The sequence below is a fragment of the Neoarius graeffei genome, chromosome 8 (genome assembly GCF_027579695.1).
Source record: "Neoarius graeffei isolate fNeoGra1 chromosome 8, fNeoGra1.pri, whole genome shotgun sequence".
NCBI lineage: Eukaryota > Metazoa > Chordata > Actinopteri > Siluriformes > Ariidae > Neoarius > Neoarius graeffei.
In genome coordinates, this window is record NC_083576.1 from 80,956,019 (window position 1) to 80,977,698 (window position 21,680).

The window sequence follows — 21,680 nt, forward strand, 5'->3', positions numbered from 1 at the left end:
AAGGAAAACACTGCATTCCAGCATAAGAACCTTATCCCATCTGTGAAACATGGTGGTGGTAGTATCATGGTTTGGGCCTGTTTTGCTGCATCTGAGCCAGGACGGCTTACCATCATTGATGGAACAATGAATTCTGAATTATACCAGTGAATTCTAAAGGAAAAGGTCAGGACATCTGTCCATGAACTGAATCTCAAGAGAACGTGGGTCATGCAGCAAGACAACGACGCTAAGCACACAAGTCGTTCTACCAAAGAATAGTTAAAGCAGAATAAAGTTACTGTTTTGGAATGGCCAAGTCAAAGTCCTGACCTTAATCCAATTGAAATGTTGTGGAAGGACCTGAAGCGAGCAGTTCATGTGAGGAAACCCACCAACATCCCAGAGTTGAAGCTGTTCTATACAGAGGAATGGGCTAAAATTCCTCCAAGCCGGTGCGCAGGACTGATCAACAGTTACCGCAAACGTTTAGTTGGAGTTATTGCTGCACAAGGGGGTCACACCAGATACTGAAAGCAAAGGTTCACATACTTTTGCCACTCACAGATATGTAATATTGGATCATTTCCCTCAATAAATAAATGACCAAGTATAATATTTTTGTCTCATTTGTTTAACTGGGTTCTCTTTATCTACTTTTAGGACTTGTGTGAAAATCTGATGATGTTTTAGGTCATATTTATGCAGAAATACAGAAAATTCTAAAGGGTTCACAAACTTTCAAGCACCACTGTATATGTTATCCATCCATCCATCCATCCATTATCTGTAGCCGCTTATCCTGTTCTACAGGGTCGCGAGCAAGCTGGAGCCTATCCCAGCTGACTACGGGTGAGAGGCAGGGTACACCCTGGACAAGTCGCCAGGGTATTGCAGCAGATCGCTTTGGCTCAGCGAGGGGTCGTTATGGCAGCCGAGGATTCAACGGGCCTTTTTTAGGGGAAAGATACACTGACCGCAGGAGGACGTCAGCGAAGTCCGCATCCTACAACAAGAGCACTCAGAATTAACTCCTCCACAACAGGTCAGCAATGATAACTTGATAAATATACTACTCGAGTCACAACAGCCTTTTATAGCTGGGCAAATAAGCCATTATTTGAAGGAATGGAGAAAGATCACTAAGGATCCTTACATTTTGCAATGTGTAAGCAACTGTCCCATTGAATTTGACTATGATCCCAACTGTATCCGAAATGTCATTAACTATGAGCATAAATTCTCCCCAGCTCAACAAGAGGCCACTGACAATGAAATGGAGACATTTTTGAACAAGCATATTACTGAACCTGTAGTCCCAGAACCAGAAGAAGTTATTTCACCCATTTTTGTTACCCCCAAAAAAGAACCAGGAATGTTCAGGGTTATATTCAACCTTACAGTGGTGCTTGAAAGTTCGTTAACCCTTTAGAATCTTCTATATTTCTACATAAATATGACCTAAAACATCATCAGATTTTCACACAAGTCCTAAAAGTAGATAAAGAGAACCCAGTTAAACAAATGAGACAAAAATATTATACTTGGTCATTTATTTATTGAGGAAAATGATCCAATATTACATATCTGTGAGTGGCAAAAGTATGTGAACCTTTGCTTTCAGTATCTGGTGTGACCCCCTTGTGCAGCAATAACTGCAACTAAACGTTTGCGGTAACTGTTGATCAGTCCTGCACACCGGCTTGGAGGAATTTTAGCCCATTCCTCCGTACAGAACAGCTTCAACTCTGGGATGTTGGTGGGTTTCCTCTCATGAACTGCTCGCTTCAGGTCCTTCCACAACATTCCAATTGGATTAAGGTCAGGACTTTGACTTGGCCATTCCAAAACATTAACTTTATTCTTCTTTAACCATTCTTTGGTAGAACGATTTGTGTGCTTAGGGTCGTTGTCTTGCTGCATGACCCACCTTCTCTTGAGATTCAGTTCATGGACAGATGTCCTGACATTTTCCTTTAGAATTCACTGGTGTAATTCAGAATTCATTGTTCCATCAATGATGGCAAGCCGTCCTGGCCCAGATGCAGCAAAACAGGCCCAAACCATGACACTACCACCACCATGTTTCACAGATGGGATAAGGTTCTTATGCTGGAATGCAGTGTTTTCCTTTCTCCAAATATAATGCTTCTCATTTCAACCAAAAAGTTCTATTTTGGTCTCATCCGTCCATGAAACATTTTTCCAATAGCCTTCTAGCTTTTCCACGTGATCTTTAGCAAACTGCAGATGAGAAGCAATGTTCTTTTTGGAGAGCAGTGGCTTTCTCCTTGCAACCCTGCCATGCACACCATAGTTGTTCAGTGTTCTCCTGATGGTGGACTCATGAACATTAACATTAGCCAATGTGAGAGAGGCCTTCAGTTGCTTAGAAGTTACCCTGGGGTCCTTTGTGACCTCGCTGACTATTACACGCCTTGCTCTTGGAGTGATCTTTGTTGGTCGACCACTCCTGGGGAGGGTAACAATGGTCTTGAATTTCCTCAATTTGTACACAATCTGTCTGACTGTGGATTGGTGGAGTCCAAACTCTTTAGAGATGATTATGTAACCTTTCCCAGCCTGATGAGCATCAACAACGCTTTTTCTGAGGTCCTCAGAAATCTCCTTTGTTCGTGCCATGATACACTTCCACAAACATGTGTTGTGAAGATAAGACTTTGATAGATCCCTGTTCTTTAAATAAAACAGAGTGCCCACTCACACCTGATTGTCACCCAATTGATTGAAAACACCTGACTCTAATTTCACCTTCAAATTAACTGCTAATCCTAGAGGTTCACATACATTTGCCACTCACAGATATGTAATATTGGATAATTTTCCTCAATAAATAAATGAGTATAATATTTTTGTCTCATTTGTTTAACTGGGTTCTCTTTATCTACTTTTAGGACTTGTGTGAAAATCTGATGATGTTTTAGGTCATATTTATGCAGAAATATAGAAAATTCTAAAGGGTTCACAAACTTTCAAGCACCACTGTAAATCTCTGAATGACGCTGTTACCTACCACAAGTTTAAAATGGATACTGTTGAATCAGCTATCAAATTAATGAAACAAGGACGCTACATGTCATCTATAGATTTACGCGATGCTTATTATTCAGTCCCCATCGAGCCCCAGTTTAGGAAGTACCTCAAGTTTGTCTGGAGGGGTAGATTGTTCCAATATATGGCACTGCCCATGGGTTTATCCAGCAGCCCTCGAATATTTACCAAGATTTTGAAACCGGTATTTGCCACCTTACGATCCCAGTTTGGACACTCGTGTCTGGGATATATCGATGATTCATTTTATACTGCAGACACACTTGCTCTATGTCAAGAAGCCACCTTGCATGAGGCCCAGTTATTCACAAAGAATATTTCTATAATAATCAGATGATACACTATATGACCAAAAGTTTAGAGACACCTGACCATCACACCCATCTGTTTCTTCTTCAGACTGTTGCCACAAAGTCAGAACACAATTGTACAGAATGCCTTTATACGCTGTATTCTTACAGTTTCCCTTCAGAGGTCCTAATCTGTTCCAGCATGACAATACCACTGTGTACAAAGTGAGCTCCATGAATTAATTAATTGATTAGTTTATTTGATAGGGACAGTGCACATTCATGAACAATAGTATAAAATACATAATGTAAATATGCCGAAGTTAGCATAATTGCTAATTTTCATCTAATTTTCATTATGAAGTCATGATGTGCCAAGTTTGGAGTAGAAGAACTCGAGTGTCTTGCACAGAGCCCTGATCTCAACTCCACTAAACACTTTTGGGATGAACTGGAACACCGATTTCACCCCAGACATTACTCCTCATGCAACATCAGTGCCTGATTTCACTAATAGCTGAATGACCACAAATCCCCACAGCCACGCCCTAAAATTTAGTGGAATCTAGTGTTCCTGGGGGCGGCACGGTGGTGTAGTGGTTAGCACTGTCGCCTCACAGCAAGAAGGTCCTGGGTTCAAGCCCAGCGGCCGATGGGGGCCTTTCTGTGTGGAGTTTGCATGTTCTCCCCGTGTCTGCGTGGGTTTCCTCCGGGTGCTCCGGTTTCCCCCACAGTCCAAAGACATGCAGGTTAGGTTAACTGGTGACTCTAAATTGACCGTAGGTGTGAATGTGAGTGTGAATGGTTGTCTGTGTCTATGTGTCAGCCCTGTGATGACCTGGCGACTTGTCCAGGGTGTACCCCACCTTTCACCCGTAGTCAGCTGGGATAGGCTCCAGCTTGCTCGCGACCCTGTAGAACAGGATAAAGCGGCTAGAGATAATGGATGGATGGATGGATGGTGTTCCTTGGATAAACTCTGGATCCACTGCAACCCAGACCAGGATAAATAAATCACTTACTGAAGACGAATGAATGCTCTTTAGTGATAAACTTTTTTATTTTGTTATTTTTATTTGCGCAAGATCTTGATCTCAAACTTCAGCTCCTGGGATAAATGAAGAAAGTATTTGAAAATACTACATGTGCATATGTATCATGAAAATAACGGTCAACTTTCTAAGTGTTTGAAATTAGTAAGTCTGAGGGCAATCAGGATTTTGTTTGTTTGTTCTGGATTGTGGTTTGTTTGGGGGTTTTTTTCTATTTGTTTCCTGTTGACACCATTCGCAGCCTGATGAGCTGAGTGGAAATTGTTTTTGCCTTTAAATAACTTTGTTATGCAGCCGTGAACTGCCAGCATCGATCTAGAGGCTGGCTGGGAATTCAACAAACGCCTGTGACAGTTGACACCAAGGAACTAAGGACATGTGGCTATCCTTCAACCAGGCGTCCACCCAGCCTGACAACCTGTCCAGAGGAAGTGCTGCCATCGAGAGGGTCTCGACGTTTAAACTCTTACGTAGGTGTTTGGCAACAACAGGATCTGCACTGGAACCACCATGTTAATGAAATAATTAAGAAAGCTAACAAAAGGTTACGCTACCTACGCTAATGCAGGAGGAAGGCTAATCTACCGAAGGATGTGGGGATCACTGTTTACTGCAATAAGATTCGTCCGGTGCTAGAGTACGCATCGCCGGTCTACAGCGGCATCCCGAAATACCTCGCAGAGGAAATACAAGAAGTGGAAAATCGCTGTATGGCCATAATAACTCTAACCCATGACTACGTCATCGCTTGTTTCCCGGGGTCAGCTCTGCTATATTGTTCACTTTCACATTTGTTAAACACTGCATTGCTCTGTCAAAGCGGTTTTATCCATGCCGCCTAAAGTGAACTGCTGTGTGCCTAACTGTGTCTCCACAACAAAAAGAACACCTCATTTGAGTTTTTATCAGCTGCCAGTCGAGAAGAAGAGAAGAAAGAAATGGATAAGTTTAATCCACAACGAAAACCTTCGAACTAAATCGAAATGGACAAGTGTTTGTAGCTTACATTTCTCTGGTGGGAAAAAGACGGACTTAAACTGTGACCCAGCAATATTTCCATGACCTTTGGTTATACAAGATTATAACAATCGACACTGTTCATCGTCTGAAACTAGCGACATTCCAAAGCAGTGGCGGCTGGTAGTCTTTCAAACAGGGGAGGCTGGTCGGTTATGATATTTCCAGATTTTAAAAGAAAAAAGAAAAAACACATCAGTTTTGCCCATACTCTTGCCTCTGATCTGGCTGATTGTTGGCAGCGTCACAAACTGTGAAATAACAGGTTCTTTTGGCCCATTAGCCTACTGTCCAATATACATGATGGTGGTGTTGGGGGGGGGGGGGGGGGGGTATATTTTAACATTTTATATTTTAAAATTGTGGCATGTTGTTTAAAAAGTGATCATTATTGAAAGCAGCTCTTTGTCAGGAACCTCAGCATTCAATGACACTTTCCCTATATTTTACTTATTTTGACTGAGAAATGTTTTATTGACAATTTTGATAACCCTTCACTTTTAATCCAGGTCTGTAGTGTGAAATGTTCTCGGCTGTGTTTTTGTTTAAAAATGTTTTCCAAATTGTAGCTGTGTTTAATTCATATCCAGAGAAATATATATTCCAATATAATATACTCAGCATAAACATTTTAAATAGATTCTATATTTTTGGTCCATCCATGCCATATTACTAAAGTAGCCTATTTACTGTTGTTGATGTGGGTCACTTGCTGTTAGCCAATTCACTTTCTCGTACCAGGAGAGCTGAAAGGAACGAGTATTATTCCCTACCTTTTTCACCAAGTCAATTTGAGGCGTTGGTCTACCCTGCTCTTTAATTTTAATTTTTTCCTCGAAAGGAAGACTGGCAAATGGCTTCGCCAAAATTAAATCAGCAATGCTTGGCATCCGTGCGCAGCTTTCTTGCTAGCTGACTAGCCCCCTCAAGTTCAAGTTCAGTCACTCAAATAAATGACATTTCTGGAACTAAGAAAGCAAACTTGACAACACTATATTTACACTTTATTTACAATGAAAATATATACAAACTAAAAAAGCTGGTAGAAACCGTATGTAATGAATGAAATCGAAATGTAAGCTGATCTCTTACAATACACCACAGCACTTGCGAATCCGCATGGGACTGAACTGAGATTCACCGCTGCCTGTCTATAGTTGAAACGAGCTGTCAATCAAAGAAAATATCCCGCCGCTTTCACCAATCACCAGTCTCCTCGCGGAAACTGCCATGTCCCTCCCATGTGAGGCTGGGAGTCCGTGGGCGGGCATTTTCGCAGTATTTGTCCAATAATCGTCTTGCATTTTGAGATTGAAAAGCGCAGAGCTCCCAAATGCCATTGAAGTCCACTGAGGCTGGGAGTCCGTGAGACTCCGTGGGCGGGCATTTTCGCAGTATTTGTACAATAACCGTCTTGCCTTTTGAGATTGAAAGCACATAGCTCCCAATGCCATTGAAGTGCACTGAGTCTGGGCTGCATCGCGCTGTCACGAGGGGGAAAAACTCACGCACACATTAGGCGAACTGGGGAAAGTTATAATGGAATGATTTCGCACTGTAGTTGGGTTGAGCACATTTCTATGATTCGATGTTCTGCATTTTTAGAGGAGGCTGAGCCTTCCTCGTTGTCTTAGAGCAATTGCCCGTGTTCCAAAGCCTGTAAAACAAAGAAGCGTTCTTCGGCCTTTGCTTCTCAACGTGCCAAAGCACTCGACAGCCGAATGAGCCTGTCGGACCGATAAAACTCCCAAACCACAAAGGGTTCTCTTTCAGGTGTGTATAATGCTCAGTGTACCTCACTAGCGGCATTTATTGAAGTAAATGCATTTATACTGAACATGACATGGCAGATCAGCGGGTTGTTTCCTGATATCAAGTTTTATTTAAAGCCTAGGTCACAACCAGCCGTACGTGCTCCTACGGCCAGTCTACGTGCAAAAAAACGCAAGAAACGCATGGAGGGCGCGCGTGTGACGTGCTGATTTTCGAGCCGTAGACTGGCCGCAGAGGTTCTTTGTCATGTCAAACAAACTCAAACGGGTTTGAGTTTGTTTGGGCGTTTACGGGCATTTACGTTTTTTTCAGGTTGCAAGACAAACTTACGGCCAACGTGTGTCTTTCTCCACGAGCAAAAAAAACCGCAGCAATTTGGGAAACGCCAAAAATCGCACAGCCAAAAAATCGTACGTCCGGTTGTGACCTAGGCTTAACTAACCACTCATTTATAAATATTTCGATAAGACATTCTGAGATTTGATGTTGTTGTTGTACAGTGTGGTCGACTTGGTCAATCTCTAGGTCGTACAAATTCTTGTCACTTATGTTTGACCTTCTCACCAAGTGTGATTTGGATTCAGATTTTCCTGCTGTAAACCATCGACAAGTTATCCACCTCTCTAAATTTCATTGTCTTCCACGACAGCACGGCAAAACTGCTCCTCTCACATCGCTCTCACGATGTTAAAATTAATCTAACATCCGCTATACTGCACAACTACCGACCCCAGCTATCCCCCATGATGCACTGTGATAAACAAGTGATGACGTAGTTATGCTTGGGGGCTATTGGCATCCCGAAGACAAGTCTTGCAAGTCTGGAGGAATGAAGAGAAGAGGCGACCATACGTGAGCTTAAAGAATTATAAAGGACCCTAACCATCCAAATCATGTGTTTCTTCCAAGAATGGTGGCCCACAAGCACGCAATTTGGAACAAGAGTTGTCTCGTAATACCATTATCAAGAACTAAAAGACATAAGAAGTCTTATCTCAAGAGCATGTTGCCTCCTAAACAGAGTCCGGTTTTATCACCTATGAGATATATATATGTTATTTACCAGCTGGAAGGTCTGTATGGTGAAATACCGTGACCGAGGTCTTGAAAGTACTGAGCGAGGCCTTCTGGGCCGAGGTCAGTACTCAAGGCCGAGGTCACGGTATTTCACCATACGGACCGACCTTAAGCTGGTAAATAATATATTTATTTTTTTCTTTACCAAATTCTAACAGAAAACGAGAGCGCCCGAAAGGGAAAACCGAGCCGAGGTGAGCTGTCATTTTGAATCCTCATTCACGGCTGTAATGCAAATGGCTTCCTCCTCGGTATACAAGTGCACTTCCATGGCAGGAAAAAAACTACATTTTGCCGCCTATGTAGTCCCCTATTTATACAAATAGGAGTCATTCAGGATTCAGCCATGTTTTTGCTCGGCGTTAGCAACAGTTAGAGGTTTTTATCTTTCTCCTGAAATGTTTTCTTTTATTTCTTCTTCCTCAGGGTAGTAAAACTCGCTTTCGCTGTGAACACTGTCGTTATCGCTATCCATGCTGTAAAATTAATGCTATTCTCCTGAGAAATGCGAAAATAAATGTTGACAAAAATTGCTACTATGTTTGTTGTTGTTGTGAACGAGCGAGTCGCCAGAGGTCCGTATCCGGGGTCCGTAACTGGGGTCCGTACTGTAGGATACAGACCCGCTCGCCAGCCAATCAGAGCGCAGAATTTGATGGAAACCGCACCGCGAAAAAAATAATATCTATAGATATCTCATCTCATCTCATCTCATTATCTGTAGCCACTTTATCCTGTTCTACAGGGTCGCAGGCAAGCTGGAGCCTATCCCAGCTGACTACGGGCGAAAGGCGGGGTACACCCTGGATAAGTCGCCAGGTCATCACAGGGCTGACACATAGACACAGACAACCATTCACACCTACGGTCAATTTAGAGTCACCAGTTAACCTAACCTGCATGTCTTTGGACTGTGGGGGAAACCGGAGCACCCGGAGGAAACCCACGCGGACAACATGCAAACTCCGCACAGAAAGGCCCTCGCCGGCCACGGGGTTCGAACCCGGACCTTCTTGCTGTGAGGCAACAGCGCTAACCACTACACCACCGTGCCGCCCCCATCTATAGATATATTATTATATTATCTATTATACTCTTATTTTTCTGGAGATGTATTTTTACAACTTTGTTGAGTTTTGTCGCAAATTAATCATATATTTTTAGTTCAAGATGAATTAATAAAGTTATTATTATTATTATTATTATTAATTGAACGGTAAGCATAAGAGAACAACTTCATATGACATCACATGATGAGACAGAGATGACACAAAGTACTATAAATACTGTACACAATAAAATAAACAAGTCCTGATACTATTATTGCTAATATTATTGCACTTTATTATTATTATTATTGCTAGTGTTCTAATCCTTGTGTTAATTTGTATTTATCTCTTGTGTCTCCATATCTGATTTTGTCTTGTACTACAAGACAGATAAAAATAATTACTTCGCAAAGATAAATATTTTAGATATCCAGTGACTACATAATTAAAGCACCATAAGAACCAGAAGAACTTACCCAGAGGAAGAATCTCAGGGCGTCTAGACTGTCGATGCTGCTGCGCAGAGGGACAAACACGACTGTATACGATGCCATGATATAGACGTGCCGGTGTAAATAACACACTAAAGAAAACAGCGGACCAAGATATGACAGTTCTACTAATGTTGAATAAAAGACACGAAGTACGAGCTGATCGTTCTCCTCATCCCAGCACTGTGTGTCATAGAAAAAGGGGGATGAGTATGAAGGGAAGAGATTTAGTGTCAGAGTGAGAGATCAGAACAGTGAAATGAGGTCTGAAGAAATGAGGCCGCGTGTAATCTGATCAAAATACTGGGAATAATTCTCAGAATGAGAAGATGTGTAAGGAAGGAAATCTACAAGTGCAAAAACATTTATTTAAATTAAAACACTGAACACCGTAACAGAAAGGAACGTTCTTTGATCACTCAAACGTTCACTAACAATAGTTACTTGATATAAAAACATCCAGAAAACATTACGGCAACTTGAAGTGCTTGTAAATTAGGGCCTACCATTTTTAAAACGAAATTAATACAAACTTTTTTTTTTTTAAACAGGAAGAAATTAAACTCTAAACTTCAGTAGTTCAGTAAAAACAAAAAACAAAACATAATAACAGAAACCCTTTGCTTGTTTTCTTTTGTTGCTCCTTTACATCATGTCTTTGTGTCTCTCTTTGCCGTTGTCGTCGTTGAGGGGGTACGGCGTGAGGTCCACTGACAGGAGGTGGCTGGACATGCAGTCATTGAACTGTAGGGCCAGAAGGACAGGAATAACATCAGGTCTGAACAGAAATAGCAAACGACAAACCCAAGATGTTTCCTTGGCATTTACTGTTCTTCTTCGTCTGTTATTTTTATCTCATTATCTCTAGCTGCTTTATCCTGTTCTACAGGGTCGCAGGCAAGCTGGAGCCTATCCAAGCTGACTACGGGCGAAAGGCGGGGTACACCCTGGACAAGTCGCCAGGTCATCACAGGGCTGACACATAGACACAGACAACCATTCACACTCACATTCACACCTACGGTCAATTTAGAGTCACCAGTTAACCTAACCTGCATGTCTTTGGACTGTGGGGGAAACCGGAGCACCCGGAGGAAACCCACGCGGACACGGGTAGAACATGCAAACCCCACACAGAAAGGCCCTCGCCAGCCCCGGGGCTCGAACCCAGGACCTTCTTGCTGTGAGGCGACAGCGCTAACCACTACACCACCGTGCCGCCTGTTATTTTTATTTATTTATTTATTTGAGGATAACTCCTTGAGATGTGGCATCTCATTTTCAAAGGGGTCCTAATAACAATACAAAAAAAAAAAAAAGGAGTCTGTTAAGGGTCGCCAGAGCAGATCAATTTATGACCCGTATATTTGATTTGGCATACACTACCGTTCAAAAGTTTGGGGTCACCCAGACAATTTTGTGTTTTCCATGAAAAGTCACACTTTTATTTACCACCATAAGTTGTAAAATGAATAGAAAATATAGTCGAGACATTTTTCTGGCCATTTTGAGCATTTAATCGACCCCACAAATGTGATGCTCCAGAAACTCAATCTGCTCAAAGGAAGGTCAGTTTTATAGCTTCTCTAAAGAGCTCAACTGTTTTCAGCTGTGCTAACATGATTGTACAAGGGTTTTCTAATCATCCATTAGCCTTCTGAGGCAATGAGCAAACACATTGTACCATTAGAACACTGGAGTGAGAGTTGCTGGAAATGGGCCTCTATACACCTATGGAGATATTGCACCAAAAACCAGACATTTGCAGCTAGAATAGTCATTTACCACATTAGCAATGTAGAGTGTATTTCTGATTAGTTTAAAGTGATCTTTATTGAAAAGAACAGTGCTTTTCTTTCAAAAATAAGGACATTTCAAAGTGACCCCAAACTTTTGAACGGTAGTGTACATTTTTTACACCGGATGCCCTTCCTGACGCAACCTTCTCTAATCTATCCGCGCACTGAGTATGCACTGGCTTGTGCAACCCCAGTGGCTGGGTATTTTTACCTAATCTGCATGTCTTTGAACTGTGGAGGAAACCCAGACAGACACGGGGAGATCATGCGAACTCCACATGTGAGGTTCGAACCTGGAACCTTCTTGCTGTGAGGTTTGACAGTGATAACCGCTGCACCACCGTGCCGCCCTCTCATTTACTGTTCGATGAAAAATCTCATCTCATCTCATTATCTGTAGCCACTTTATCCTGTTCTACAGGGTCGCAGGCAAGCTGGAGCTGACTACGGGTGAAAGGCGGGGTACACCCTGGACAAGTCGCCAGGTCATCACAGGGCTGACACATAGACACAGACAACCATTCACACTCACATTCACACCTACGCTCAATTTAGAGTCACCAGTTAACCTAACCTGCATGTCTTTGGACTGTGGGGGAAACCGGAGCACCCGGAGGAAACCCACGCGGACACGGGGAGAACATGCAAACTCCGCACAGAAAGGCCCTCGCCGGCCACGGGGCTCGAACCCGGACCTTCTTGCTGTGAGGCGACAGCGCTAACCACTACACCACCGTGCCGCCTCGATGAAAAATATAAAAGAAAATCTTACAGCATGTGTGTACTGTAAGTGCGCAGTACCTCAGAGTAGATCCCCAGCAGAGCATCTGACCGTGAAAAGAACTCCTCCTTCAGTGAGATAACGATGACCTGAAAGTTATTTCTTGATTGCTCCCTAATGAAGCTCGTCACCTGCGCAGAATCGATTCATATATCAGACGATAAAAAGTGCCCTTTAATTATTTATCAATCCAGAACTTTATTCTGTAACTAACTGCAATGCTCAGTTGCATTTTACTAAACGTACAGTATTATCAAGTATTAGCACAAATGAAAAACAGGTTTGTCTCGGCAAGTAGAAATCAGTAATAAAAAAAAAGTCCGTGAGTGTCATCTTGCCTTGCCAATGTTTGTGTTGTCCAAAGCAGCGTCCACCTCATCCAGCACAAAGAATGGAGCCGGACGGAAGCTGGGACAAAATGAGAAAACAAAGGTTAAAATTTATCACTGAAATAATTCACAGTTTTATTCATTAACAATGACCAGTGATTAAAATTCATCAAATTTACAAATAAAAGACACAAGTGTTGTTTTGAGGAAGTGCTATTATACGATGATATAAGCGGTATCGTTTTCTTTTCACACCTTGACCACAGCTACAGGAACACCATCCATAAAATCTTAAGGAAAATAATTTAATATTGACTCCACCTATGTACAACCCCGATTCCAAAAAAGTTGGGACAAAGTACAAATTGTAAATAAAAACGGAATGCAATGATGTGGAAGTTTCAAAATTCCATATTTTATTCAGAATAGAACATAGATGACACATCAAATGTTTAAACTGAGAAAATGTATCATTTAAAGAGAAAAATTAGGTGATTTTAAATTTCATGACAACAACACATCTCAAAAAAGTTGGGACAAGGCCATGTTTACCACTGTGAGACATCCCCTTTTCTCTTTACAACAGTCTGTAAACGTCTGGGGACTGAGGAGACAAGTTGCTCAAGTTTAGGGATAGGAATGTTAACCCATTCTTGTCTAATGTAGGATTCTAGTTGCTCAACTGTCTTCGGTCTTTTTTGTCGTATCTTCCGTTTTATGATGCGCCAAATGTTTTCTATGGGTGAAAGATCTGGACTGCAGGCTGGCCAGTTCAGTACCCGGACCCTTCTTCTACGCAGCCATGATGCTGTAATTGATGCAGTGTGTGGTTTGGCATTGTCATGTTGGAAAATGCAAGGTCTTCCCTGAAAGAGACGTCGTCTGGATGGGAGCATATGTTGCTCTAGAACCTGGATATACCTTTCAGCATTGATGGTGTCTTTCCAGATGTGTAAGCTGCCCATGCCACACGCACTAATGCAACCCCACACCATCAGAGATGCAGGCTTCTGAACTGAGCGCTGATAACAACTTGGGTCGTCCTTCTCCTCTTTAGTCCGAATGACACGGCGTCCCTGATTTCCATAAAGAACTTCAAATTTTGATTCGTCTGACCACAGAACAGTTTTCCACTTTGCCACAGTCCATTTTAAATGAGCCTTGGCCCAGAGAAGACGTCTGCGCTTCTGTATCATGTTTAGATACGGCTTCTTCTTTGAACTATAGAGTTTTAGCTGGCAACGGCGGATGGCACGGTGAATTGTGTTCACAAATAATGTTCTCTGGAAATATTCCTGAGCCCATTTTGTGATTTCCAATACAGAAGCATGCCTGTATGTGATGCAGTGCCGTCTAAGGGCCCGAAGATCACGGGCACCCAGTATGGTTTTCCGGCCTTGACCCTTACGCACAGAGATTCTTCCAGATTCTCTGAATCTTTTGATGATATTATGCACTGTACATGATGATATGTTCAAACTCTTTCAATTTTACACTGTCGAACTCCTTTCTGATATTGCTCCACTATTTGTCGGCGCAGAATTAGGGGGATTGGTGATCCTCTTCCCATCTTTACTTCTGAGAGCCGCTGCCACTCCAAGATGCTCTTTTTATACCCAGTCATGTTAATGACCTATTGCCAATTGACCTAATGAGTTGCAATTTGGTCCTCCAGCTGTTCCTTTTTTGTACCTTTAACTTTTCCAGCCTCTTATTGCCCCTGTCCCAACTTTTTTGAGATGTGTTGCTGTCATGAAATTTCAAATGAGCCAATATTTGGCATGAAATTTCAAAATGTCTCACTTTCGACATTTGATATGTTGTCTGTGTTCTATTGTGAATACAATATCAGTTTTTGAGATTTGTAAATTATTGCATTCCGTTTTTATTTACAATTTGTACTTTGTCCCAACTTTTTTGGAATCGGGGTTGTACAAACTGACTACCTGTGAATAGCAAACACCAGAGCGAGCGCTGCGATTGACTTCTCTCCTCCTGACAGGTTGTCCATGGCCATAAATCTCTTCCCAGGTGCCACACAGTTATAACTGATACCACCCAGGAAAGGCTCATCAGGATTTTCTGCACTCAGAGTCGCCTATAGCAGACACACACAAACGCACACAATAAAATATTATCCTATGACGTTTTATAAAAATGTGTTTTTAATGATTACATCCTTTCAGAGAAATTTATTTGAGGACCAAGTACAAAAATTCCCACTGCAGTTTTGTATTGTATTACTTTTATTTTAAAAAATTCCATCTTTTACTCAAACACATTTTGCACATACAGTAGTTTGATGCCTCAGTCAATGCGTACAGTGCAGTAGGTGTGTGTACTGTGTGCTCTAGTTATAGCATTAGTGCGGCTCTCGATCAGGAATCACAGGCTGGTATGTATCACGTACTATATGTTGGTACATACACACCAAATAAAAACTTCTGCAGGCCTTTCAGTTGTAGGTGCCCAAATTAAAAAGGCGTCCAAATTAAGGTCAAACGCCCAAAATATGCTACCAAAAGTAAAAAACCGAAATGTTGATTCAGTAAACTTGGCTGCATAAAACCCAATGTCTTGACTTTCTTCTTTAAAAACACCGAAATTAACAAGAATTAGCATGCATTTCTCGTAATTGACGCGAAATCCGGACCATTCCCTTATTGTTCCGGGTTCGTCGAACAAGCCGTAAACGTCGTGCAGAGAACGAATTCTCCATCAATGGCGATCGACATGCCATGATTTCGTGGAGGAGTGAGACTCGTGTAACAATGACCAGAGCAGGATTTCCACATTAGGTAAATCAGGTAAAAGACTGAATAAAAGAGAGCTATTCAGGACGCAACTGTGTGTATTTAAGATACAGTTTGCATCTTAAAGTCCATATCACGGGTAAATTCAGGAGCAAGATCAATGTAATTCTCTTATTTTATATTAAACTTTGGTCAAATATCTGTCACATTTTGCGTTTTGCGCAATTTTTTTACCTTGCGCAATACCAGAAAAATTCAGTTGAAATCAAGCCATTTGAGGCAAATTGGTCCGCCTCTGAAAAAACTTGGCATTTGGATTTCCCGGGAAGCACTGATTTTCGTGACGTCACGTGCGGGACGCCTCCTTCTGAATCCTACGTCAGCGCTGGTTTGTTTATGAGAAAACGACCTGGTGATTTTCTGCAAATTTCTTCAACGTTATCGCGTAATTATTAAAATGGTTAACAGATGTATCGCAGGGGCGGCACGGTGGTGTAGTGGTTAGCGCTGTCGCCTCACAGCAAGAAGGTCCGGGTTCGAGCCCCGTGGCCGGCGAGGGCCTTTCTGTGCAGTTTGCATGTTCTCCCTATGTCTGCGTGGGTTTCCTCCGGGTGCTCCGGTTTCCCCCACAGTCCAAAGACATGCAGGTTAGGTTAACTGGTGACTCTAAATTGACCGTAGGTGTGAATGTGAGTGTGAATGGTTGTCTGTGTCTATGTGTCAGCCCTGTGATGACCTGGCGACTTGTCCAGGGTGTACCCCGCCTTTCGCCCGTAGTCAGCTGGGATAGGCTCCAGCTTGCCTGCGACCCTGTAGAAGGATAAAGCGGCTAGAGATAATGAGATGAGATGAGATGATGGAAAAAGCCCAAATTCAGAAATACAGGGTGTAGCCCAAATTATGTAATTGAAAGGTCTGTTTTGGTTTGAGAAAACCAGTAAGAAGTAGTTTCTTTTTCTCTTTCTGGTTTCCTTCTTGTCTGCTGGGCAACTACGTCTGCCACAAATAAGTATAATCCGTCTTGTTACTCATTTGTATGCCAGCAATGCCCTTAAAATACAATTCAGACAGAAAGGAAGTGACTGTTGAAAATCTATTTCAGAAATTTGGCCTGGCTGTGACCTTGACCGTGTTTTGATCAAGTGAAAACTGGATCGGTTTACGGTGGTGCTTGAAAGTTTGTGAACCCTTTAGAATTTTCTATATCTATACAATTTCTATATGAAAAACAGAAAGTCTCACTTGAGCACTGTCGTTCCTGCAGAGGTCTTTGTAGATATTGTTGACGGTGACAGAAATATGCTCGAAGCACTGGCTGAAGCGATGGAAGCGTTTGGCCTTCACTTGCTCAAACTCTTGATGGCATTTCTTAGCTACACTTGCGCTGGCCTCAAATGCTAACACACATAAAGGTATAGTCAAAACGTTAATTAACTGCATTTATAATTATGTCAGTGGAAGATCTTCACAACCTTCCAGTGTGTGTGTGTGTGTGTGTGTGTGTGTGTGTTTTTTTACCATCAACCACTCCACGGAAGCTGTCCTTCACTTCAATCATCTTCTCCAAGGCCTTCATATTGGGTGGCTTGGACACATGGATTAGTCTCTCCAGAGACGACAGTTTCTCTCTCAGCACCTCCAGCTGGTCCATCACCTCCTGCTGCTCAGTCAGACTCTGTCCACACACACACACACACACACACACACACACACACACACACACACAAATCCATGGCTTGTGTACCCGAGTAACCTGATAACAACATGACAGATGATGCTTATTTCATTGAGTTGTGTCATGTTCTTTAGTGGCAGTGGTCACAAAATTTATTCATATCTGTAGCCTCCGTAAAAAAAATAAATAAAAATAAATAAATAAATAAAAAATCATAATTTCTTTCCAGTACAAAGGCGACAGTATACAACCTCGATTCCAAAAAAGTTGGGACAAAGTACAAATTGTAAATAAAAACGGAATGCAATGATGTGGAAGTTTAAAAATTCCATATTTTATTCAGAATAGAACATAGATGACATATCAAATGTTTAAACTGAGAAAATGTATCATTTAAAGAACCAAATTAGGTGATTTTAAGTTTCATGACAACAATACATCTCAAAAAAGTTGGGACAAGGCCATGTTTCCCACTGTGAGACATCCCCTTTTCTCTTTACAACAGTCTGTAAACGTCTGGGGACTGAGGAGACAAGTTGCTCAAGTTTAGGGATAGGAATGTTAACCCATTCTTGTCTAATGTAGGATTCTAGTTGCTCAACTGTCTTAGGTCTTTTTTGTCGTATCTTCCGTTTTATGATGCGCCAAATGTTTTCTATGGGTGAAAGATCTGGACTGCAGGCTGGCCAGTTCAGTACCCGGACCCTTCTTCTACGCAGCCATGATGCTGTAATTGATGCAGTATGTGGTTTGGCATTGTCATGTTGGAAAATGCAAGGTCTTCCCTGAAACAGACGTCGTCTGGATGGGAGCATATGTTGCTCTAGAACCTGGATATACCTTTCAGCATTGATGGTGTCTTTCCAGATGTGTAAGCTGCCCATGCCACACGCACTAATGCAACCCCATACCATCAGAGATGCAGGCTTCTGAACTGAGCGCCGATAACAACTCGGGTCGTCCTTCTCCTCTTTAGTCCGAATGACACGGCGTCCCTGATTTCCATAAAGAACTTCAAATTTTGATTCGTCTGACCACAGAACAGTTTTCCACTTTGCCACAGTCCATTTTAAATGAGCCTTGGCCCAGAGAAGACGTCTGCGCTTCTGGATCATGTTTAGATACGGCTTCTTCTTTGAACTATAGAGTTTTAGCTGGCAACGGCAGATGGCACGGTGAATTGTGTTCACAGATAATGTTCTCTGGAAATATTCCTGAGCCCATTTTGTGATTTCCAATACAGAAGCATGCCTGTATGTGATGCAGTGCCGTCTAAGGGCCCGAAGATCACGGGCACCCAGTATGGTTTTCCGGCCTTGACCCTTACACACAGAGATTCTTCCAGATTCTCTGAATCTTTTGATGATATTATGCACTGTAGATGATGATATGTTCAAACTCTTTGCAATTTTACACTGTCGAACTCCTTTCTGATATTGCTCCACTATTTGTCGGCGCAGAATTAGGGGGATTGGTGATCCTCTTCCCATCTTTACTTCTGAGAGCCGCTGCCACTCCAAGATGCTCTTTTTATACTCAGTCATGTTAATGACCTATTAATTGACCTAATGAGTTGCAATTTGGTCCTCCAGCTGTTCCTTTTTTGTACCTTTAACTTTTCCAGCCTCTTATTGCCCCTGTTCCAACTTTTTTGAGATGTGTTGCTGTCATGAAATTTCAAATGAGCCAATTTTTGGCATGAAATTTCAAAATGTCTCACTTTCGACATTTGATATGTTGTCTATGTTCTATTGTGAATACAATATCAGTTTTTGAGATTTGTAAATTATTGCATTCCGTTTTTATTTACAATTTGTAATTTGTCCCCACTTTTTTGGAATTGGGGTTGTGCATGTGTTGTAAACAAACCAGCTATTTATAGAGATCCCAAGCTACATGCATTGCTGTATTGCTATCCAGCTAATTTGGCAAATACACTGGAACAAAAAAAACCCCATATTATTTAGTTTAAATAATTAAATTTTACATATGAGTCACTATGAAGTAAATGTTGGATTGTGAATGCAAAACTGTTAACATGTCACTCCTTGCACATACGGAACTACGTGTATAAATAGTGTGCGCTTGTGTATTTATACGGTACGCAAGCACTTAACCTCACCTTCAAGTTATCTCCCAGTGGTCTATAGTCGATCACAATCTGTCTTTCTCGCTCATAAATGTCTTGTGTGGTGGTGCTTACAGATTCAGAGTCCAGCTGTATTGAAAAGAAGAGAACCTTTCTCTGTACTGTGAAACACCATGACATTAACATTCAACACGTCACTTTTTCCCAGCTCACGGCTCAGAAAAGCACGTCACTGCACTGCTCTGACATTAACAATGCTTTAACATCCTAATTCAGCATATGAACTATTTATCAAAGGTTGAATCAGGAATGCAACAGAAGAATAAGCACAAAACATCTCAGGGACAAAGGCTGAGCTGGCATTTTTTTCAGTGAATTTTTTAATTCTGTATGGAGGAGTGACGCTCAACAAGCACTGCTACACTTGTTAGCCATTACAGGAAGATACTAAGTGTTGTTATTCTCTCCAGGGGCAGCTATTACAAAATATTAATTGTAAGATTATACGATTACAGTCATTCCTGGGTCTCATGGCAATTACAGTTCGTATGCCACAAAGCCCAATCAAGATTTGGGAAATCAGAACATAACACGAACGCTTGCAGAACGAAGAAATCGAACGTATAACGACAAAAATGCAAAATAGCAATAACTTTTAAAATGTAAACTGGGCAGGGTTCTCCACTTTTCAAAAATAAAAGGTGGCGGAGGGGGTGGGGCCCCAGTGGGGGCTGAAGCTGACGGACTTTGGGCTTTTTTGACAGTGAAACTGGCCATTAAACTGATAGGAAATGCTAAATCATTGTTAAAATCATCTCATCTCATTATCTCTAGCCGCTTTATCCTGTTCTACAGGGTCGCAGGCAAGCTGGAGCCTATCCCAGCTGACTACGGGCGAAAGGCGGGGTACACCCTGGACAAGTCACCAGGTCATCACAGGGCTGACACATAGACACAGACAACCATTCACACTCACATTCACACCTACGGTCAATTTAGAGTCACCAGTTAACCTAACCTGCATGTCTTTGGACTGTGGGGGAAACCGGAGCACCCGGAGGAAACCCACGCGGACACGGGGAGAACATGCAAACTCCGCACAGAAAGGCCCTCGCCGGCCACGGGGCTCGAACCCGGACCTTCTTGCTGTGAGGCGACAGCGCTAACCACTACACCACCGTGCCACCTTGTTAAAATCATTTTACAAAAAATTAACACATTCTTACTGTAGATATCATCTTTATTGTCAATGTGAGACTCATTTGACATTTCAGTTGAGACTGATCCGCCTGTTGCGCCTCCGTGAATTAATTATATTTTTTCTGTGTGTGAAAAATAAATGAACTTCCATGCATAAACAAAATACCCAATTACAATAAATGCATTTATTTTTTCGCGGTCCGGTTTCCATCAAATCCTGCGCTCTGATTGGCTGGCGAGCGGGTCCGTATCCTACGGTACGGACCCCAGTTACGGACCTCTGGCGACTCGCTTGTTCACAACAACAACAAACATAGTAGCAATTTTTGTCAACATTTATTTTCGCATTTCTCAGGAGAATAGCATTAATTTTACAGCATGGATAGCGATAACGACAGTGTTCACAGCGAAAGCGAGTTTTACTACCCTGAGGAAGAAGAAATAAAAGAGAACATTTCAGGAGAAAGATAAAAACCTCTAACTGTTGCTAACACCGAGCAAAAACATGGCTGAATCCTGAATGACTCCTATTTGTATAAATAGGGGACTACATAGGCGGCAAAATGTAGTTTTTTTCCTGCCATGGAAGTGCACTTGTATACCGAGGAGGAAGCCATTTGCATTATAGCCATGAATGAGGATTCAAAATGGCGGCACGGCTCGGTTTTCCCTTTCGGGCGCTCTAATTTTCTGTTAGAATTTGGTAAAGAAAAAAATAAATATATTATTTACCAGCTTAAGGTCGGTCCGTATGGTGAAATACTGTGACCTCGGCCTTGAATACTGACCTCGGCCCAGAGGGCCTCGCTCAGTACTTTCAAGACTTCGGTCACAGTATTTCACGATACGGACCTCCCAGCTGGTAAATAACATATATACATTTTTTACAATACACATAATGTTAATTGGGTGAAACCACTCTAATCAATGCATAAGCTGGTGCGCGTGCCCGAGACTGGCACTACAAAGCCACCCCAGCCTCCGTAGTTCAGGTCCTTTGACTCAGGAACCCAGAAGTCCTGCAGTAAACAAACACTGAAGCAATGGGAAAAATACAGCTCTCACTTACACGATCACAGATACGTAAAATAAAAGACCTGAACTTAACTAATGTGTGTGTGCTGTTCTAAGATTACTTTAAGATAACTGTGTATGGTCAGAAAAGACGATAGATAAGCGTAACCGTTGCACAGTAATGGTTATTTAGCTGCTGGCTAGTTATTTCGGCCACTTCAGGTAGCCTCGTATGCATTC

General features: G+C 42.0%; 1 protein-coding gene across 1 annotated transcript in view; it reads right to left on the reverse strand.

Annotated features, from left to right (window-relative positions):
- Positions 1-10,445: 10,445 nt before the first annotated feature.
- The window catches only part of smc1b (structural maintenance of chromosomes 1B), a 68,427-nt gene continuing 57,192 nt past the window's right edge, over positions 10,446-21,680 (reverse strand). The window contains exons 19-25 of the mRNA XM_060928324.1: positions 19,260-19,355; positions 16,981-17,137; positions 16,705-16,859; positions 14,656-14,807; positions 12,719-12,788; positions 12,401-12,511; positions 10,446-10,544 (exon numbers count right to left, since the gene is read on the reverse strand). Coding sequence (XP_060784307.1) covers positions 10,446-10,544; positions 12,401-12,511; positions 12,719-12,788; positions 14,656-14,807; positions 16,705-16,859; positions 16,981-17,137; positions 19,260-19,355 — 840 coding nt within the window. The remainder of the gene's footprint in view (positions 10,545-12,400; positions 12,512-12,718; positions 12,789-14,655; positions 14,808-16,704; positions 16,860-16,980; positions 17,138-19,259; positions 19,356-21,680) is intronic.